Below are 19610 nucleotides of genomic sequence, written 5' to 3'. Positions count from 1 at the left end.
TTATCGAGTAAAAACTTAGGTTTCAACTTTTCTTTTTCAAAACGGAGCGACAAGCAATATCGGAATGGCTGTAGTTGGCTAGAAATAAATGCGAATTGTTTCATTACATAACCTTGGAAAACGGTACCACAAACTTCCAGATAGATTGCGTTCTAAACTCCTGGTCCGGCCTTCTACCTATTATCCTGCCAGCCACTCGACGCAGCGTAGACAGGTTCATCGAGGTGTCGTGCCTCGAGCAACTATGATGGGTGAGGATGCAGGAGGTTGCTCTTTCGGCTCTGTGATGGTCGCGATCGGTCCTACCAGACGAAAGCATTCTGATGACTTCGTAAAAAACTCATCATCTCAATGAAGCCAGTTCAGGCCAGTTCATACAAGGTTCAAACGAGGCGCACTTTGATGACCTCAAATTCATCTTGAGCAGGTTTCGCACAAGCAAGATGAGTCCTACCGCCTTCTTCTGGCATCATGTCCACGGCCAGGTGGGCAATCAAAATGGTCGGCGGCGAAGACACTGGGGTGCTGAGTGCACCCATTATTTTGAAGTGGTTTGCAAGTGAGTTTGAACACTTCCTGAAGGGTAGGCATAGGGCAATCAGACATGATGCAGAGGGTCTTGGAATACGTCTGAATAAACATTAGTCAATCCGAAGATCCTCTCACCTAAACACAGGGACGGGCGGGTTGAAATACTGATCTCTAGTCTGGGTGCGTGGATGTCCAGAGTAAGGTGAGGGAAGAGGAGATAGAATGACTGCATACGTCGTATGAGTTATAAAGAGGCTTATCATCAACTTCGTCTAAGATATCCCATGATTTTCCCTATTCAGTCTTTCTTCTTCCTAGAGTCAGGTTCATAGTGATGGATATCAAGCGCTTGTTTCTCCTTCTGGTCTTTTTCATCAGTCTTTCATTTCTAGCTTTGGCTCAATGCCCAACTTATCGAGCCACAAACGTAACATCAGCGAATAACAGTCTACATGCCATACTCAGCTTAGATGGCCCAGCATGCAGTACGAGAGACGTCACCTCACTGAACTTGATCGTTACCTATGAAGAAAGTAGGTCAAAATCCAGACAGGAGATGGCTGCCCATACCTTTGCCACTCATACGCGATATCAACTTTAAATACTCGTGCACCAGCTCACCACTTCTTTGATAGCTACTCGTCTTCACGTGAGAATCTTAGATGCCTCATCGAATAGATACGAGGTCCCAGAGCAGGTCGTGCCCCGCCCATCTTCCGCATTTGTTCAGCCCTCCCAGGCCGCCTTGGCATTCTCTTACGACGCCTTCCCGTTCTCCTTCACCGTCACTCGCCGGGCCAACAATGAGACACTTTTTTCGACATCAGATGGTCCACCCCTCGTGTATCGAGACCGTCACATCAGCTTGCGAACTGTTCTTCCACTCACAGCCGCGATTTTTGGCTTAGGAGAAAGCACGGATCCTTTTCGAATTCCTCCGGGAACTTTGCGTACCCTATGGGCGCGTGATGCATATGGTACAGATGAGCACACCAACTTGTATGGCTCTCATCCCGTATACTTTGATCATCGTCCCTCAGGAACACACGGTGTCTTCCTCTTGAACTCGAATGGAATGGACGTATCAGTAGAATCAGACTTCCTTCAGTATGATATCATTGGTTTGTATTCTTTGAATCACGTGTCGTAGAGAGGCTGTCATTAATCATGATTTAGATCTAATAGTTGCCTGACTTTGAATTGTGATATCTCCGATTTTAGGAGGTGTTCTGGATCTTTACTTCTTGTCCGGCCCCTCCCCGATAGAGGTTGCACAGCAGTATTCTCAGATCATTGGTAGACCAGCCATGGTTCCGTACTGGTCACTTGGATTTCAGCAGTGCCGATTTGGCTACAAGAGTTTGCTCATATTTTTAATCCTTGGGTACGTTCAATACGCCGTGGAAAGCTGATAGGGTTCTCTCTTTGTTTCGCGTGACTCTTCCTAACAGACTATCTTGAAGTAGCAGAAGTGATTGCAAATTATTCTAAGGCTTCAATCCCGCTAGAAACAATGTACAGTCATTCCAGATTAGCTTGGCCAATTGAACTTTTTAAAAATTATTTTTACGGTAATACAGGTGAATTTATAAGCATATGCACATATGGAGTTTGTGTTAAACCCACCCCTGTTTGAAATTTGAATGATCATGCATACATATGTAGCTGTCCTCACCGCCATTCTCTCATCTTCACACCCATCGATCCAGCTCAATCGCATTTCCAATCACTCATTCTTTTGGATCTGGACACACACTGTGAGTATCCAAAACGTTTTCTTGGTTTTAAAATCAATCTCACAATCTTTCTTTTGGTTCTGTTTGAACCGTCTCAGCTTTGATCCGAACCTTGATTCAACCCTCTCGTTGTCGATCGATCTCTTTTCCTTGACTTCTAGGCTTTGACTCTGCGACATATTCCTTGGATCTTGTCCTCTATTTGTTGAATCCTTCCTTTAGGCTTCAGATCCAACTTTTCAGCTTTGAATCCAACCCTTGAGCTCTGTGTCTCTTGATCAAGTTTTTCCTCGCATTTGTACTTGTTTTCCTCATCTTTGAATCTCTGCATTGTGATTGAATCCCCTTTGTCAGCGTTTTTTTCCCTCAACTTTGTCAGTGACACTTTCCATTGCAATATAATCCTTGAAATATAACCTCTCCCAGTGGCTCTTTCATCACTTTGCAAATACACCAATACCATGGGACAAGAAAAGGAGATTGAGTGCAATGATGATGTTCACAGATGAGCAGAGTTTCAACAGCCCTGAAGCCGAGTCCTGTATGGAACCAACTTCAAAGAGTTCCGACACCAAGTCACCAACAATACATACTCCATACTGAAGTTTGAGAGCAAGCAAGGAATCAGATGCAATTGCGATAACGGGATTTTCATTTCACATTCTTTTGCTCAAGTTTACCAAACATCTTTTTAACGACTACGTACAAGATATGAAATCAGAGCAGGCCGGAAGGGAAACATATTCAGTTCATCATAATCAGAAGGAGAGAAACAACGGTGCATGTTCAAATGTATTTGTGGATGTCTGTGAGGGTGTTGTGTACTCTTAAACAACCTGATTATTGACACAAAAAGGACTTACCCTTATCAATCAAAGCAAAGAGATCGATCGAAGACAAGATGGTAGAATTGAGGTTCAGATTGAAGATGAGAGAAAAGCAAAAGAGAGACCGTGAGATTGGATTCAAAGCCAAGAGGACACATCCAAAACTTACAGTGTGTAGCCAGATCCAAAAGGATGAGTGATTGGAGATGTGATTGAGCTGGATCGATGGGTGTGAAGATGAGAGAATGGCGGTGAGGACAGGTTTGATCGTTCGGTCAACAGTAGATCGAATGATGCGGACACGGTTGGTCAGGGTGGGTCAACCTCGCAATTGAATATAGGCATATTTATGCTTATAAAATCACCTGTATTACCATAAAAATAATTTTCAAAAAGTTCAATCGGCCAAGCTAATCTGGAATGACTGTATGTGTAATATATAAAACTATTCGCGAGATTTTTAAGTTGATATTCGGAAATCCTTTTTTCAGGTGGACAGATATCGACTACATGAATCACAGCAGAGTCTTCACACTTGACCCAGAAAATTTCCCTCTCCAACGCATGAGGGAGATCGTTGATCAGCTTCATGCGCACAATCAGCGCTATGGTACGTGTGCTGATACCCCATCCACTTTTTCACAGCTCACTGGTATGAACAAATTTCCAATAGTTATGGTCATGGACCCAGCCGTTGCCTATCAGCCAGGAGACAACGGTGCTTTCGATCGTGGCACAAAATCGGATATATTTCTCAAGGAAGCCAATGGTACCTACTATAAAGAAATGGTATGGGCAGGTGAGATATCATGGTCGCATTGTTTCGTCTTTCGAAATACGTACATTTTTTGAAAAGAGGAAAACAAATTCTAGGCGCGAGTGTATACCCGGATTGGTTTCACACATCAATACAGTCATATTGGTCAGGAGAATTCCAAAGATTCTTTGACCCAGAAAGTGGGATCGATATCGATGGTATTTTGATCGACAGTAAGTTATCAGTACCTTACCTTTATCAACATCCAATTGAGATCAGTAGCTCTCCATTTTGATATAGTGACCGGTTGTTATTTTTCCAGTGAACGAGCCTGCTTTACCAGTTGCAAACGTTCGCGTCGTTGCCAAAACAACTTTGCGCACGCTCTCTTTGAAAAGGAAACAGCGACGTCAGGCTGAGAATCGTAGTGTGGATGAGTGGGATTATCGTATTCATAACACTGCCGGCCAGCTCGACAACCACACAGCGCGCACTGATATAGTACAAAACCGCTCATAACTACCCGCATCCCTTTCATAACCATTTGTCATTTTCACCTTGCAAAGATACGATACCCACAACCTCTTCGGAACACTTATGTCATCAATCACTCGCAAGGCAATGTTAGAGCGAAGACCAAATCTAATGCCCGTGATCATCAGTCGCTCAACTTTTCCAGGCTTGGGTGCTCGTGGTATGTAGTGTAAAATTTCTTTCGAAGTGTTTGCGCAGAAACCCCGATTGTTATGGTCCCTGCCAACACACCTCTCGGTCTTTTATAGCGGGTCATTGGACTGGAGATAACATTTCAGATTGGACGCACTATAGGGCCTCGATAATACAGATGCTCTCATTCGCCTCCATCTTTCAGATTCCCTTTGTAGGCTCAGATGTTTGCGGTTTTGGTGGGAACGCAACAGAAGAGCTATGTGGTCGGTGGGCTACACTGGGCGCATTTTATCCTTTTTACAGGTAATTTTTCTTATCTTTGAATGATGAAAACAAAGAAACCGATTGATATCCACCAAAGCTTGATGTACTGGAATCAGAAACCACAACGAAGTGGGTTCATTGAGCCAAGAGTTTTATCGCTGGTCAAGTGTTACCCGAGCGGCCAGGGTAGCTATCATCTTGAGGTATAGCCTTCTAGACTACTTATACACTCAGCTACGATGGCAACAGCACGATGGAACCCCTGCGATCCAGCCTCTTTGGTTTGTCTACCCCGATGATCCGCAGCTTATCAATATACAAAGTCAGTTTTTCTTCGGAGACGCCCTTGTAAGTGACATCTTCAGCTTTGTATCATTCGCGAGGAATGGTCATGAGTTGAAATTCAATGTGGCTGAAAATGATCAAACACGACAGCTTGTTTCTCCGGTCATGGAGGAGAATTCAACTTCAGTGAAGGCATATATTCCTGAAGCAGGCGTGAGTTTATCTAAAATCATCAAAAAATCTATCACCATGTAAATATCCGTGTAGCACGTCGACGTGCACACACGGAGAGTTTTGAAATAAATCTCAAAGTCTTTTGGTTGAAATGAGACTGAGATTACTGTTGAGCACCCTTTGTGCTTTGTGATTTGTTCAAAGGATTTTCATAATCCTTTGTTGTCAGCAGGGGTCAACTGCCTTTCAACCTCCCAGGTGATAAGGGGAAGATGCGCTTGATGTGGCACCTCTTTGATGGGTCGTTACAGGTTCTACGGAGAGGCTTTCGTGTGTGCACGTCGACGTGCTACACAGATATTTACATGGTGTATAGTACGAGCTGAAACATAATCTCTTTCGTAATATTTAGTATTTCGACTTTTATGCACGAAGACATATTCCGAATTCAGGGATGTTTGACATATTCGATGTGGGAATTGAACATGTCCCACTACACATTAAGCCTGGCTCAATCATTCCCTTGAGAGATGTCTCCTCCCCAATCCCGATGACAACTACAGAGCTCAGGAAGCGTCCTTTTGAGGTGATATAAGCCCTTTATTTTCACCCAAAACAGATTTCCGGCTTGAGGTCAGCCTCAGGACTCAAACTTACTTTGAAATACTCTTTCAGATACTGGTAGCCCCAAATTACAATGGTTTTGCACGCGGTCACCTCGTCCTTGATGATGGAGATAGTTTGATAGATGCCTCCAATCACAAATTTTCCCCAATACTGTTTGAATTTGAATCACATCATCTCAGAATTACTGGGCGAGAAGCTCATATCAAAGCAGAAGTGAAGATGGTAACATTTTTAGCGACTTTGGGTGTACAAGACGCACGGGTAACTGGAGGGGGACAAGGGGAGTTGAGGGTGGACTCAGAAGCAAAGATCGTTCAAGTGATTGGAAATTGGTCACTTAGTATGGGAGACCAGCTATTATTTGAGCTCGAGCTCGAGACTTGATGAAGAGTCACAATGAAGCTAAATATTGGTTATAAGATTTAGGAGAGTAAAAATCAATGGGATGATACAGTTCCCGTTCTATATAAGTAGATTTTTATGGTTCTTGGGTCCAGCTTTTGGTGGGAAGCAATCAATGCTTGGCACCACCTCTCCGTGCAATTCTAATGTTAGCTTGAACTTGGGAGCTTTATAGGTATGAAGTAGGTCCCATCAGGAACCAAAAGTTGGGTAAGGTCGCCTTGTATAAGTCAATATTTGCAACAAAAAGATATTGACAGACATATAGTACATAAGCAAGGTTCCAACTAAGAAAAAAGTAGGACTTGGAGATTTTTTCCCTTGACCAGCTCCACCAACACATTCATGTTGAGCGGACAAAGGGGTTACAAAGTAGAAACCTGGGTTTTTGCCCAGTTTTTCAACCTGGACTTTTTGGCTGTAGTTGGGACACAGAGAAAAAACCAGGTTCCTACTTTGTATCCCTCACTTGTAGATTTTTGATGCCCATCTTCTAACCAATGGGATCTCACTTAGACCTCCTTCCTTGCCAAGAGGCTTCATCTCAGATTCTGTATGCATTCAAATTGATGCAGGAATTTGTGGGTGTTGGCTGCTTTGATGAAAAAACGTTGGGTGTTGGGGATAAGTGGAAATCTAAAGCTGTATCCTTATCATACAATCACACAAGACACAGGGTGACTGTCTTTACACCCTGTTAATGAAAATTCACCAGACCTTGAAGCTCAGCATGGTACCCACTTCAGGCACTTTTTGACCTAGCTTTGTCATGTCACATACATGTCTGATTTCCCATTGCCGCCACTGGTCCCAAGAACACCACCACTATCTATTTCATACATTTCATGTATCTAGAGATTCTCACACCAGTCATGACATGCCCACTTGGTAAGTACCATATCAATATATGGCCTACACCAGTGATACCAGCCCAATGTCATACTAACAACCTCTTTCCCTGTTGCTTATGTTGCTTTATTCAACCATCCCATATACTTCATAGTGACTCAAATCACCAGCAATCTCACAGGCTACTCTGATGTGCCATGTTGCATACCTGCCCTATGTGTCCTGCTTTGCCAAAAACATACCTACTTCACAATCAACCCCACCCTCCAAGCTCAAGACCACTTTCCATTCCCATTTGATACCTGACCACATGCTTTGCAGCTTTGTTGCCCAAAATACCACACTGCTCTCAGCCACCCCAGCCACCTTGACCCACCACTTGCTCTGCATTTTCTTTGGGTGGTGTTAATGATGGTATGACTCAGGGTATGGGCTGTGCCTTACACCAGGTTGTGTGGATTGTTGTAAGTTCAGGGAGGCTGTGTAATTGTCAGCCCTGAGTACATATACATGTACCCAAAACTAACCTGTAACAGTAAAAACACTATGTATAACACCGTGGTAATTAATTAGCTTGAACCCCAATTGAACCGAATTTTGGTGTCCGGGTTTGAAATTCCCTTGAATTGTGAATTTTGTTCACAACTTGTTTGCAATACGTTTGCGGATTTCCCTCGAGCGGTACTCTCCTTGCCCCGTGTATGTACAGCTACATCATACAACAACAACGCCTTTCAACAACAGTCACCACAGATTCACCAATGTGCAGAGCATCAAGACTGAGGATGCATGACAAAGGAAAGATGGCTCAAAGATTAATTACATATTACATACTGAGTGTAGACTGTATGTAACATGTAATACAATGTATCAAAACCTTTATTACATATACACAAACTAGTAAAACAACATGTAATATGTAAGAAAACACCATTTACACCTCATAACTCAGTGTCAAGAGTTAAAATGCTTATATTACATATCACACATAACATGTATATGTAATCAAGCACTACTAGTAATAATCATTAACATATGGTAATGATTAACCCTGAACCAAAGTAGTGATAATAACAAATATCACTGCAATTAGGTTTAGAGAGGACAGTATATAAACCCTAAACCCCTCCTCTCTCAGCCTTCAGAGATTTCCCCCAAGCAATAATTACCCACTACTTTTAAAGAACAATTAAAGTTCAAATGAAGTAAATATCAAAAGTCTTATATATAAATAAGACTAGTGATAAGCTTCATCAACTTTAATCAGCTTCCTGATTAAAAGTAGGTAATACATTCTTCACTCCCCTCTGGATCCTCTACTTCCCCCAAGTAGAAACCCAATCAAGGCTAGTGACCTCCAACAACTCCAGGCTAGTGACCTTAAGAAGAACTTCAGGCTGGTGAACTTAAGAATAACCTCAAGTTAGTGACTTTAAGGACAACCAGATTGGTGAACTAACTCACTCTTTGACCTGTTACTATAAGGATTAAAGGAAGGTCTTGGATCCAACCTTCACTTATAAGAATAACAATTTATTATAAATTATAAACCTCCACCTCAGGAGTCAAATAACTGAAGTCTGTCTGGGTTTATCCAAACAGACTATCAGTCCTTTTTTTTCTCTTCCTTTCTTTTTCTTCTTTACTTCAATTTGTACCTACTACATATTTGAAATAAAGAAGTAAAATGGAGTAAAACTCACCATTTGCTCATTCAGTGAGCATTGAGCACTCCTAAAAGAGTACCCAACCCTCACAGTGTACATATATACATGTCTGTTTAGAAAGGGTGCAAATTGAAAGTAGTGCTTGTCAAAGATCAAACTAAGAGGGGAGTGATCAATGGGAAGTGCAGCCGCCCAGGAACTTGTAGCATATTGCTTTACTAGACCCTGGGTGGCCAGCTGCCTTGACAACTTACCCTAACCTAACATGGAGGTAAACGTTTCATGGTGTCTTGGTGGTGATGAGTGAAGTCAGACGCAAACAATCACCAGATTCAGTAGTGATCACAGGAAAGCAGGTGCTGACCACTACACCCTGCTGTGGAATGTGCCATGTGGAACTTGGCAAATCACACAGGAAATACCTGTTGGTTGGTGCCACATTCTGGTTATTGCACAGAGCATGGAATTCTGTGATTGATTTTCCTGAAGTGGGATGCAATGACACAATGAAACACAACATGCTTGAACAACTTTGTGTTGACCACATAAAGGATAGCTGCAACAACTGTCACCAAATAAATTTTGTGATGGCACATTGATGTGCATACACCAAGAGATGTGTGATGAGATTGAATGGTTTTTGTAAGTGTTTGGATTGGTAGAATAAGGCTCAACACTAAGCAGCCCTTTGTCAGCAAAGAAATAACAGGAGAATGACCGTTGATTGCTGGTTAGATCTGGAAAGAAAGAGATGTAGTGGCCTGTCTTCAATACACAGGTCATTGAAGAGTAATTTTTTTTATTGTTTTCATCCCCTTTGTAGCTAATATTGGGTGTAATTATATTTTCAAAGAACTCAATGGCAATTCCAAGTGCAGTGGTTGTTAAAAAAAATCCAAACAGAGGCAGTCAGGTTTCCTGTATGAAACAGTCTTGTGTTGTATGAGAAGACCAACAAAGGCCTGTCAGTCTTGGGGTCCAAAGACTATCTCAAGCTTATTTTCAGTGTCTATGACAAGACATCATTCATTCATATTAAAGGCGAACAAGCAATTCAGACAAAACTGGACAAAATCCACCATTAGTGCAATTTCCAAGTTTTGCACATGTGTCAGAAACCATTTCGAGGTTCGTTTGTGGTTCTTCATTCAAATTCCCAGTCATCTGATGGCTGCTTTGCCTCTTTTCACCCCATCCGCCAATCCAACTTTGCAAGTCAATCCCCACCTAGCCAACTTTCCTGAAGCACCCAACATCACTAATATGTGTATGTGCCTCGCGCGAATCTTCTCATTGATGGATCTAATGCGAATCCTGTATATGTATCTCCCTTCAACTTCGTCAATCTCCTTATCATCAAGACTTCAAACATCAACTAAGAATCAGAGTCCTAGCCGCATCCCTCCTTAAAATGATCCAAACCAATCTTCTGACTTAATCAAAATCACGATCTTTGCTCGATTCAAATCAATATACTCGCTGAATCAAAATTAATCCTTTCACTTGATCATAAGTACCTTTTTCTCCAATCAAAATCAAGATCCTCATCGATATTCTTCCTGAATCCGAATCGAATCTTTGAATTTCATATTTAGAGAACATATTTTTCCTTGCCTTTCATTCTTCTAAGTCTTCACTCACTCACAATCAATTAATTTTAAGGCAAATCAATCAATCCAAATGTAATATTGATTTATTTTTGATTTTCAAATGTTATGGTTTCTGACCTCGATCTTGGTGGTTTATGTAATTCAAAGTAAGCCTTTTACTTGGTTATTTTGATTGATTTTTGGATTGCATAGAAGATGATAATGGACACTAAAAATACTGGATTGTTTCTCTTTATATTGTTTATCTTTATCAGCATCCAGTCAACCAATTATTTCTGAGGCAAATCAATCAGGTTATCGATTTTAAAATATTATAATCAAGCCCAAAGCTAACGCTGTTATCATCACTGCCAAAGCACAAGCTGTCGTTCAAACCCTGCCATCTCGACTTGGTTATCTGCAACCTCCTCAGATCTCACAAGAGACTTTCAATTTGAACGAATACATTCCCGAGCTCACTGCCTATGCAAACACGTACCAAACTCAACTAGAGCAGATTGCAACTGGGTGTTACGCAAAGTTATACCGAGAAGCATTGAATCAGCTAACTTTCATACCTCCAACCTTCTGTATCATCCACCAATAACCACCAAACATCTCAACATCAACACCAGCACCAACACCATCAACACCCAGTGCCCACATCAAGATCAACATCAACACGGAAGTCAATTCAACCCTCATCCTCCCAATCTTGCCACACCTTCTAATGCCGGCAAGTGTACCGAATGCACACGCGACTATCTTCTCAGTTACGCTCATGCAACTTATTCTAAAAACAAAATAATGCAATTGTCGTACTCCTGCTACTACATACCCTCATCAAACTTCATCCGAATCATCTACCCTCACTGTTACTCTTCTTGTGTGTGTATTATTTACAGGGTCATTATGTTAGCTCGTTATTATACAGCGATCAGATCTTATCGATCGATCAGGAATATGTTCGTAATCTTTTTCTTATCATTCTCTTATCTTTCCCTTTACCATGTTTCCTTCTGCTCCCTGATATGTGCCAGTGCCTATGTCCATCCTCGTTAAGACCGATCGATTCCCTCTCATCTCCGTTATCGTGAATGTCCTGAATACACAATCGAATCTTATTTATAATCCTTATGTTCGCTGACAATGTACAGGTGGAAGCAAGAAGCGATCTCAGTACGACCAAACGAGCGCTTGGCAAATGGGCTGAAGCTGAAGAAAGGTGGTGGCGAGCGATTAGACTGCGACCTGGGTAGTAGTGTAAACTTCATACATACATTCTGTTTGTCTTTCAGTCACTTCATGACAGCTTTTTTCAAGAGTTATTCTTCAATCTTCTTTGACTTGAAATCACATCAGATCAATCAATTAATCAATTTTATGGCAAAAGAAATCCATTTGAATTGTTTGCTATTTTCTCCAGGTGATACTTCAATCAAATAACTAATGTCTTTCCCACCTCACTGACTTGAACTCTTGGGATTAAATTGGCACATCTCCTTTCAATTTTTACACAATTTATAAGGTTGACGTTTGAGAAAACTGACTAAAATGTTTTGCTTCCCTTTCATTATTAATTGGGTTTTTGATTGAATGCTTTTTCAAAATCAGTCAACTTCAAAACAATAATCATTTGATCTTCAATTTCAAGTTGTGTGATATGAAGGTAATTTTATTTTGTTTACCCCTGATTTCTTAAAATCTTACCTACATGAAAAAGTTGACTTCACATCATGCTCTTTTGATTTGTTAATAATTTTGGAATCACAGCACTTCATACCAATTACCATTGATCTTTTTGAACTTAGATCTTGCCTCCTCAAACCATGAACCTCAAGATCCAAACAATATCAAGTGAGTATCTTATGATGAGTCAAAGTAGAGCCTCTGTTGGTTGAAACTAAGGATGGTCGCATGGGTTCCTTGCATCTCTCCACTTATGCATCAAAACGATTAATTGAAGTTGATCAATTTTCCATTCTGGCTACATTCTTTGTAGTTCAAGTGAGCTCAATCAATCAAAAGGCTTATTGAAGAAGTACCATTGCCCTGGTCATTCAGATTCAGGTTTTGATGATTCATTATTAAATAGATTGTAGAAGAAATGGTTTTGAAAAGCTCTTTCATCATAATAAACAAAGGTAACAGGAATTCTATGACAAGAGATGCTTCTACTTACTCAATTTTCAAACTCATCATGCTGAAGGAAGGTTGTAAATAATACTTAATTATAGACTTATTCAACAACCAACCATCTATCTACTATTGCAATCAATATCCTGATTTCCTCAAGTCTTTTGCTCATTGCCATGTGATATAATTTGACTCATTATGTAGTCATTTTATCACTTTTTGTTCAAAAGCCATGTTGAAACATCTGCAGGTTCCAGAAGGGATTTACATTTCCCAGCCTACAGCTGAGTAAACTTCCTGGGCCAATATCATCACATACAATAGTGATACTGCCCCATCTCAATCAGATATTTGGCTTTCTAAGTATATTTGAGACATTCAATCTGCTTATTCAGTTGCTGGAGATTCAAGTGTGTTTTGAGTATGGCATAGTTCCTGCCCAGCACCAACAGATAAGTTAATAGTTGAAAATATTGACTTTCCTTTATGACACTACCCAATATTTTTTATTGTTGTCCTTGGATGCCCTTGCAATTTGAGGTCCAACTTTGGCCAGCCACATATGGAAATCATGACAGTATCTTGACAAATCAGAAGAATGATCATCATCATGGTATTGCCTGCTGCTGATTGGCTAATTACATGGCGAGAATTGTCTTCTCAACTCAACTCAATCGTAAAGTTTATTTTAGTTTACAAGAATCATCTTTTCATTTGATCACACCTGATCTTAATTCTATTTATCAACACCAAATCATCTCAAGATTGACTTGATTGATATAGAGCTACTAATTGTCAATCTCTCATACCTTTTTCATCTGAGCATCAAATTGGTTGAGACCCAGAGCATTGGTGGTTCATCACCTTGAGTTTCTTTTGCCAATTGATCCAGGGATTTTGTCAACATCCACCATAACTGTCAGCTCAAGACTTAACCTTGAAGATAAATTGGAGAAATCTAGAGATGAATGATACTTACAAAAAGTATTCTTTCAATTTTTGTAGGTAATTTATCATTTTTAAGCTATAACCGGTTCTTTATAGCTGTCTTTGGTACGGGAGAGGAGGGTTACCAGTGTATCAGTAAGTGCAATCACTTATTGATCTGCCAAGGTGAATAGGGTACTAACGTATAATGAGCCTGGGTGACGCTTTAGCAACGGTTTGATAAGACAAGCTTTTATCGAAAGGAGGACGGTTGTTTTAAGGAACTTGAGTTGAATAACGTGTGTGTTAAACAATCTTTAACGTCCTAAGGATGAAAAGATAAAGAGAAAAAAAGATTATCTGGAGAAGAAGAAAACAGTTGAGCCAAAAGATAATTCTAGAGTAGATTTCTTAAAGTGAAACAGTTTTTTTGAACGGATATTCAGATAAAGGGAGAATAAGTGATCTTCTAACAGAGAAAGGTTTTTGGGTAAAAATTGTGTATTTGTGGTAAAAGATGATCCTCCTTCAAGTTAGGAGGATAGTGTTCCTTTTTTTGGGATAATTGTCTGATAAAAATCTTTTAGTTGTTTCATCTTTTTTGTCTCTAGGGTTAGAATATCTTTTGGACTAAATGAAGGGCTGGCTTTTTGATTTGAACTGATCATTGGTTGTCTTGAAATTTACTTGGCTTAGTTCGAAAGACCCTTGCCTTGTCACAATCTTGATTAGTTGTGACTAGGGTAGTAATCTCATTTAGGACTAAGGGTTTGATATTTCAAGTCCAGTGTATTTTGTTTCTACCCTCTTGAAACTTGAGTGAGAGAGATGTATGTATTTTTAATAATGAAAATATATTTTTAAATATTTATTTCTTTTACACTGACTATGTAATAAAGAAATGTAGTTTTTATTAGATATGTTATGCCATGAGGGTTCTGCTCCACAGAAGCTCTCACGATTGACAATAACACATACTACGTATGCTCACAATTTTAACTCTAATAACAACCTGTGAGTTTGAAATGTGAGCATTCTTACTTCTGATCACCATAGTACAATACCACAGTTTCTTGGCTTCAAATGAGCCTTAGTTGGATGATGACAGTTAATTAAAGAGTGGAATGAATAAAGCAAGGTTAACAGTAAGTGCAGGTGGAGCATATACACTTTGGATAAAACAAAGGCTATATGTGTATAGAGAGAGGGATGAGATACCAGGGATAGGGATGAAGATTGATAGATTCCATGGCTCAGGGTAGGATGGCATAGGATGGGGCTACAAACAATACAGGCGGAGATGTGATGAGATTTAAGTAGAGATATAAGATCTATATTTATGACGTAAGACGTAACTTCAAAAAGTGGGAAATAGTATGAATATGTGTTTTGATTACATAGGTTTCCACATCACACAAAGGGTACTTTACAAGTTTGAATAAGAGGCAGAGGAAGGTATATCACAAATAGTGATCAGTAGAAGTTAAATTTTATGGCCATAAGCATAAGAATGTACATAATTAGCTCAAACAAATGCTGTTTGATTGATATAAAGTGTAAATTGGAGTGGAGGTGTTGAAAGGATTGTGAATGACAGGATAGGAAGAGAATCCACATGATATATGTATACAGAATGGAACTGCAAAAAGAACTTGGAGTCCAGAGGTGTAGGACTTGCAGTGCACCATACCCATGATGCTGGTAAATGCAAATCATTTGGTTGAGATATGTTCTAACCTTTCAATTTTGACAAAAAAATTCTACAAAAGTGAGAATGCTCAACATCTTCGAAGTTCAAAAGTGGGTATCTGGAAATGAGACAAAATGATACTTGATGTACTCTGATATTGAAACCATTAGGGGGTTAGGCTTAGGGGTTAGAGTTGAGGGGTTAGGCTTAGAGCAAGGACATTTTCACCCCACTTCAAGGGTATGTGACATTTACTCTGCTACAAATCACCATAATTTCACCCAATCATGGATTTCACCAGAATTGGACCTCACACGCAGCATGCCTCCCATACCCTGCTCTACCCCATTCTTTCCCTGTTTCTTGCTGCCAGTAGTAAAAGCTCAACAGCACTTCCTCCTATTTTTCTGATTTATTATTGGTATTCAGAATTGATGAAGTGATCTCCAGTAGATTATGAAATACATTCTGCTGAATTTACATCCAAACAAGTGCTAAAAAAGCTTTCTTGCTTGAGTGATCTGTGGAAAAGCATAGGTATGTGTGGATTGAGTTCAGTGGAGCCCATCTCAATATTATGACTGCGGCGCCCGCCGCCCAATTGGACTAGTTTGTGTCTACACATCAACATGCCATCACAAAATTTACGTGGTGTGTGTAACCCATCTAGTGTGACCACCAAATTCAGTCAAGAACACAAACAATAGCACAAGCACTCCACAACTTATTGTGGTTGTGTTGCGTTTTTGAGACCTGGAATGGCCCTTCCATATATCGCGGGCCCAGCACACCACAATACGGGTCCAAAAACCCACAGTCCTTGAAAACAACACCAAGATAGCATTTCACTCAGCTATATTGCTGATATAGCAGAGTGAAGCCCTTCTACTAGGAGTCTTGTGTACAAAATCAGTTGCCCACCCCTCCACTCATTTTAACTGAACTTTCTTGCCCCATGATGGAAAGCAGTGCTTGGATCTTGCTTCAAACACTGGAAGACCAACCCTGGAACTCCAAAACAGGACCTCACCTGCGGCTGAAATGTGGTCCACCTTTGATTCAAATTTTTGGCCTTGATAAGAGGTTTGACCACAATTTTCTCTTTGATCACATCTTACTCAACATTTCACTAATTAGTGCATTTCTCCAACTTTTGCATCATATCTGCACAATTCTTGCGCAATGTCTGCAATAGCTGTGCAATATATACAATTTTTGTGCAATATTGCAGAAATATTGTCTTTTTGCTGCACTGCCACCTTGCAAGAAAAAAATGAGTCCCATTTTGGTCTCATTGTGGAGCTCTTTATTGGCAACACAACCAAAATGGGTCAAAATCCTTTGTGTTGTGTTGTGGTTTTGGTGTTGCCATAGAATAATGTGAATTAGGGTAGTTACTGGAAACTGTACTTGTTCAGACACCTAAATAGGAGTGGTTAGCATTTGAACCCCAGCATAACTTAACCATATTGGGTTTCTTAGGCTGGTGTGTCAAGGAGGGCTTCAGTGTAGTACTTCTCTTTATCAAACTTTCTTTTTCATTTATTAGAAGTGATGAGACCTCAATGAAACACTTGTGCAAGTGGTCCCCATCTTACATGTACGGAGACAAGTCTGAGCCTGTTTGAGTGTTTGCATATAAATTGATAGGGAATATTCCAGAACTTTGTGTGAAATTTATTTTGAAAATCAGACAATGAGTGAGACTCTAAAATAAAAACCTTGTCTTCCCTGGATTTGTAGATAAGATATTCACATCATTGTGGCAAATTATCCTGGAAAGCTTGCTGAAGTTTGATCTTATCAGTGTTAGCAAGATCACATAACCAATAATGAAGCATATCTATCTATATCTCTTGATACATCTGATTTCCCAATTTGGTATTGGGCTCCATGGGGTTCAAAGCATGATCTCAAAAACAGAAGAAGAAGAAGCATCACATTTACCAAGCACATCAATCCAATTGTCACATGATCACCCCAAGGGCAAGTTTAGAAGATCTCAATTTTCCTATTGCACTTGAATTCTGTCATTAATATATATCATCTGGATTGGTAGAATTGATTGATCAAAGCACTGAAATTCCTGCGGGGACATCTGGAAAAGAAATCCCTCATAAACAACACTCAGCTGAATATGTGAAATCTAGAACAGATAAAGCTAAATCTTTTTTGGAAGAGAGTAAGTGATAGAATCTGTGGACTTCTGGAAAGTTTGATTTACTGATTATGGCAGACAAGAGTGCATGCTTTGAGACGATGGATTGAGACAATCAAAAGAGCATTGACTGATTGAAATGGTGGTAAATATCTTGTCCTGAGGTCAAAGCAATCATTGATGAAGCAGATTAGTACAATAAGAATGAAGGTGCAAAGCCTCACAAACAAGTTGGTGTCTATTAGATATGAGATTTCATGCCACATTTTGATCTGCCAGGGATGACAGGCAAAAATGGTGATGGGAGCTAAGAAGCCTGAAGCATCTTTCCAGTTTTTTTGAATAAAAACCCAATGCACAGGTGGGAAAAGGTCAAAATGGTAGATCAACATGAACTGAAAAAGAAGAGTATATTGACATATTCTTTAAATATCTCAATTGCCCACAAATCAGTCATACAACTTTGACTGGATAGACCTTTGATTGCTTATCCATACATATTGTCCTAAAATTGAAGCAATGTTGGTATGTCAGCACTTCCCGTCAATCTGACAGGTCCTCATCCTCAATGGGGTATGCACCAATCTTTGAGACTTGAGCTCTGGTTATCTTGATGTACCTTCCATAGTTTGTCATATCTAGATCTTGTAGCAAAACCTATGCTCATTGGAGACCCTGAACCAAGAGGTAGACAATAGGGTAGAAATTGAATGATATGGGCTTTGGTACATGGTGTCCATTTGCTATTCCACTTTTGTCTGAACCACTACCACCACCTAAAATGATTTGAGTTGTCCCGATAAAGATCACACAATATACTGGTGGTCCAAGGTTGATTGAAGAGTTGACATGGTCAATTATGCGACATTTGTTTTCTGTGATGCAGTTTGATATGGTTGAGTTTGAACAAAGTTGATAATAGTTGACGTGGAGGTTTTTAATTTTTAATTTCAAAAAATCAAAACAGCATTTGGACTTGGACTTCCACTTCCATCAAACCAAGCATTAGCAGTAACACCAGCAATTTGCCAACACTTGTACAAAACCAACTTGCCTTGAATTGCATACATACAGAGTGATATTCCGGAAAGAAGTAGAAGCCAATCTTGAACAGGGGTCATCAATCTCTAATACAACATACCTCCTTATCAATATCTGAACTTCCTACAATAAAGAACCATGCATCTTAGCTTGCCTTTTGAATCAGCAGGAATGAGCCAAAGCTAAGGTCATCTCTACATGAAGCATCATCTGCTACTTATATCCAAAACATACCAACAGAGAGATATTTGTCATGTGGCGCTTGGGTCATGTGTTCAAACAAACTTTTTGTTTTGAAATGATGGTTATATTTCTTGATGCCAACTACTAGATAAATTGAACAAGGGTACAAAAAATATGCGAAAGAAATACAGATACTGAATAAACAAAGGAAAGATACAAAGATTTGAAATATACAGTGTGTTTTGACCAGAATTTTGAGTATACATGAAATTTTGGTTTTTGTGACAATAACTTTTTGTTGTAGAATGAGATCTATCAATAAATTCTTCAAGGTATTTTTTGTCAAAGATGATGAGATGATGATCATATTGCTGATGATAGAATCTAAAATGAGATATCATTTTGTAGGTAAACAAATAGCAGAACTCAAACATCTATCCAAATCTTCTAACAGAAAGATGAAACAGGTGCGGGTTTCTTTGAATTGTGCTTGTGTGTCTAGGTAAAGATAATAATTCGTATTCTTGTTTTTCTTCTTCACTCATTTTGAAAACAGTATTAGATTCTTGAGTTTGTGGTTGACTATGATTGGAATTCTCAAATTCAATCATCAAAATAATTGAAATATTGTTTGGCTTCCTCCCCTTCAAAAGATCTTGGTGATAGAAATACATCTTTGAACTCTCCATCTTCAATTTCTTCTTTGTCGCAATCAAACGCAGCTGATATCCTGGTGATTGTATTGTCAAATGATAGGCATTTGGTCTCAGAGTTAAATTCCATTTCTTTTTCAAACTTGTTTGCTAATATGTTGATATGGTTGTCCCATTCTTCATCAGTAGCAAGTTAATTGATGCGTTCAGTCCATGAACAATTTCCGAGTGGAATTAGTTCAAGTAGTGCCATTCCCTCAGTTAGTAGAATGTCCGTGGTATTGGGTGTGGATGATGAGTCAACTTTTTGATGGATGGAAGAGTTTCAATGGAATTGTCCTCAAACAGAGGATTGAGGGAGCTTTTAGAGTTGCTGTTGATTTCTTTTTCTGAGTTGCACGAGTAGCAGGACAAACTATCCAAAGATACTGAGCTAGCTGGCAAG

General features: G+C 39.7%; 2 protein-coding genes across 2 annotated transcripts; both read left to right on the top strand.

Annotated features, from left to right (window-relative positions):
- Positions 1-865: 865 nt before the first annotated feature.
- On the top strand, positions 866-6254 carry MELLADRAFT_102419 (uncharacterized protein; the record flags this gene model as incomplete). The annotated part of the gene is made up of 12 exons (XM_007405230.1): positions 866-1064; positions 1167-1652; positions 1753-1915; positions 3586-3704; positions 3768-3893; positions 3968-4084; positions 4174-4288; positions 4418-4545; positions 4634-4787; positions 4901-5282; positions 5863-5876; positions 6050-6254. 12 exons carry the CDS (start codon positions 866-868, stop codon positions 6252-6254), a joined length of 2208 nt encoding a protein of 735 aa, XP_007405292.1.
- A 4853-nt stretch (positions 6255-11107) lies between these two features.
- MELLADRAFT_90977 (uncharacterized protein) lies at positions 11108-11636 on the top strand (the record flags this gene model as incomplete). Its single annotated transcript, XM_007405231.1, has 3 exons — positions 11108-11149; positions 11283-11342; positions 11535-11636. The coding sequence occupies 3 exons, from the start codon at positions 11108-11110 to the stop codon at positions 11634-11636; spliced, it is 204 nt and encodes a 67-aa protein (XP_007405293.1).
- Between the last annotated feature and the right edge of the window lie 7974 nt (positions 11637-19610).

This window comes from Melampsora larici-populina (genome assembly GCF_000204055.1).
Source record: "Melampsora larici-populina 98AG31 unplaced genomic scaffold MELLAscaffold_3, whole genome shotgun sequence".
Classification (NCBI taxonomy): domain Eukaryota; kingdom Fungi; phylum Basidiomycota; class Pucciniomycetes; order Pucciniales; family Melampsoraceae; genus Melampsora; species Melampsora laricis-populina.
Note: the sequence above shows the minus strand (reverse complement) of the source record. Positions and strands in the feature narration are given on the sequence as shown.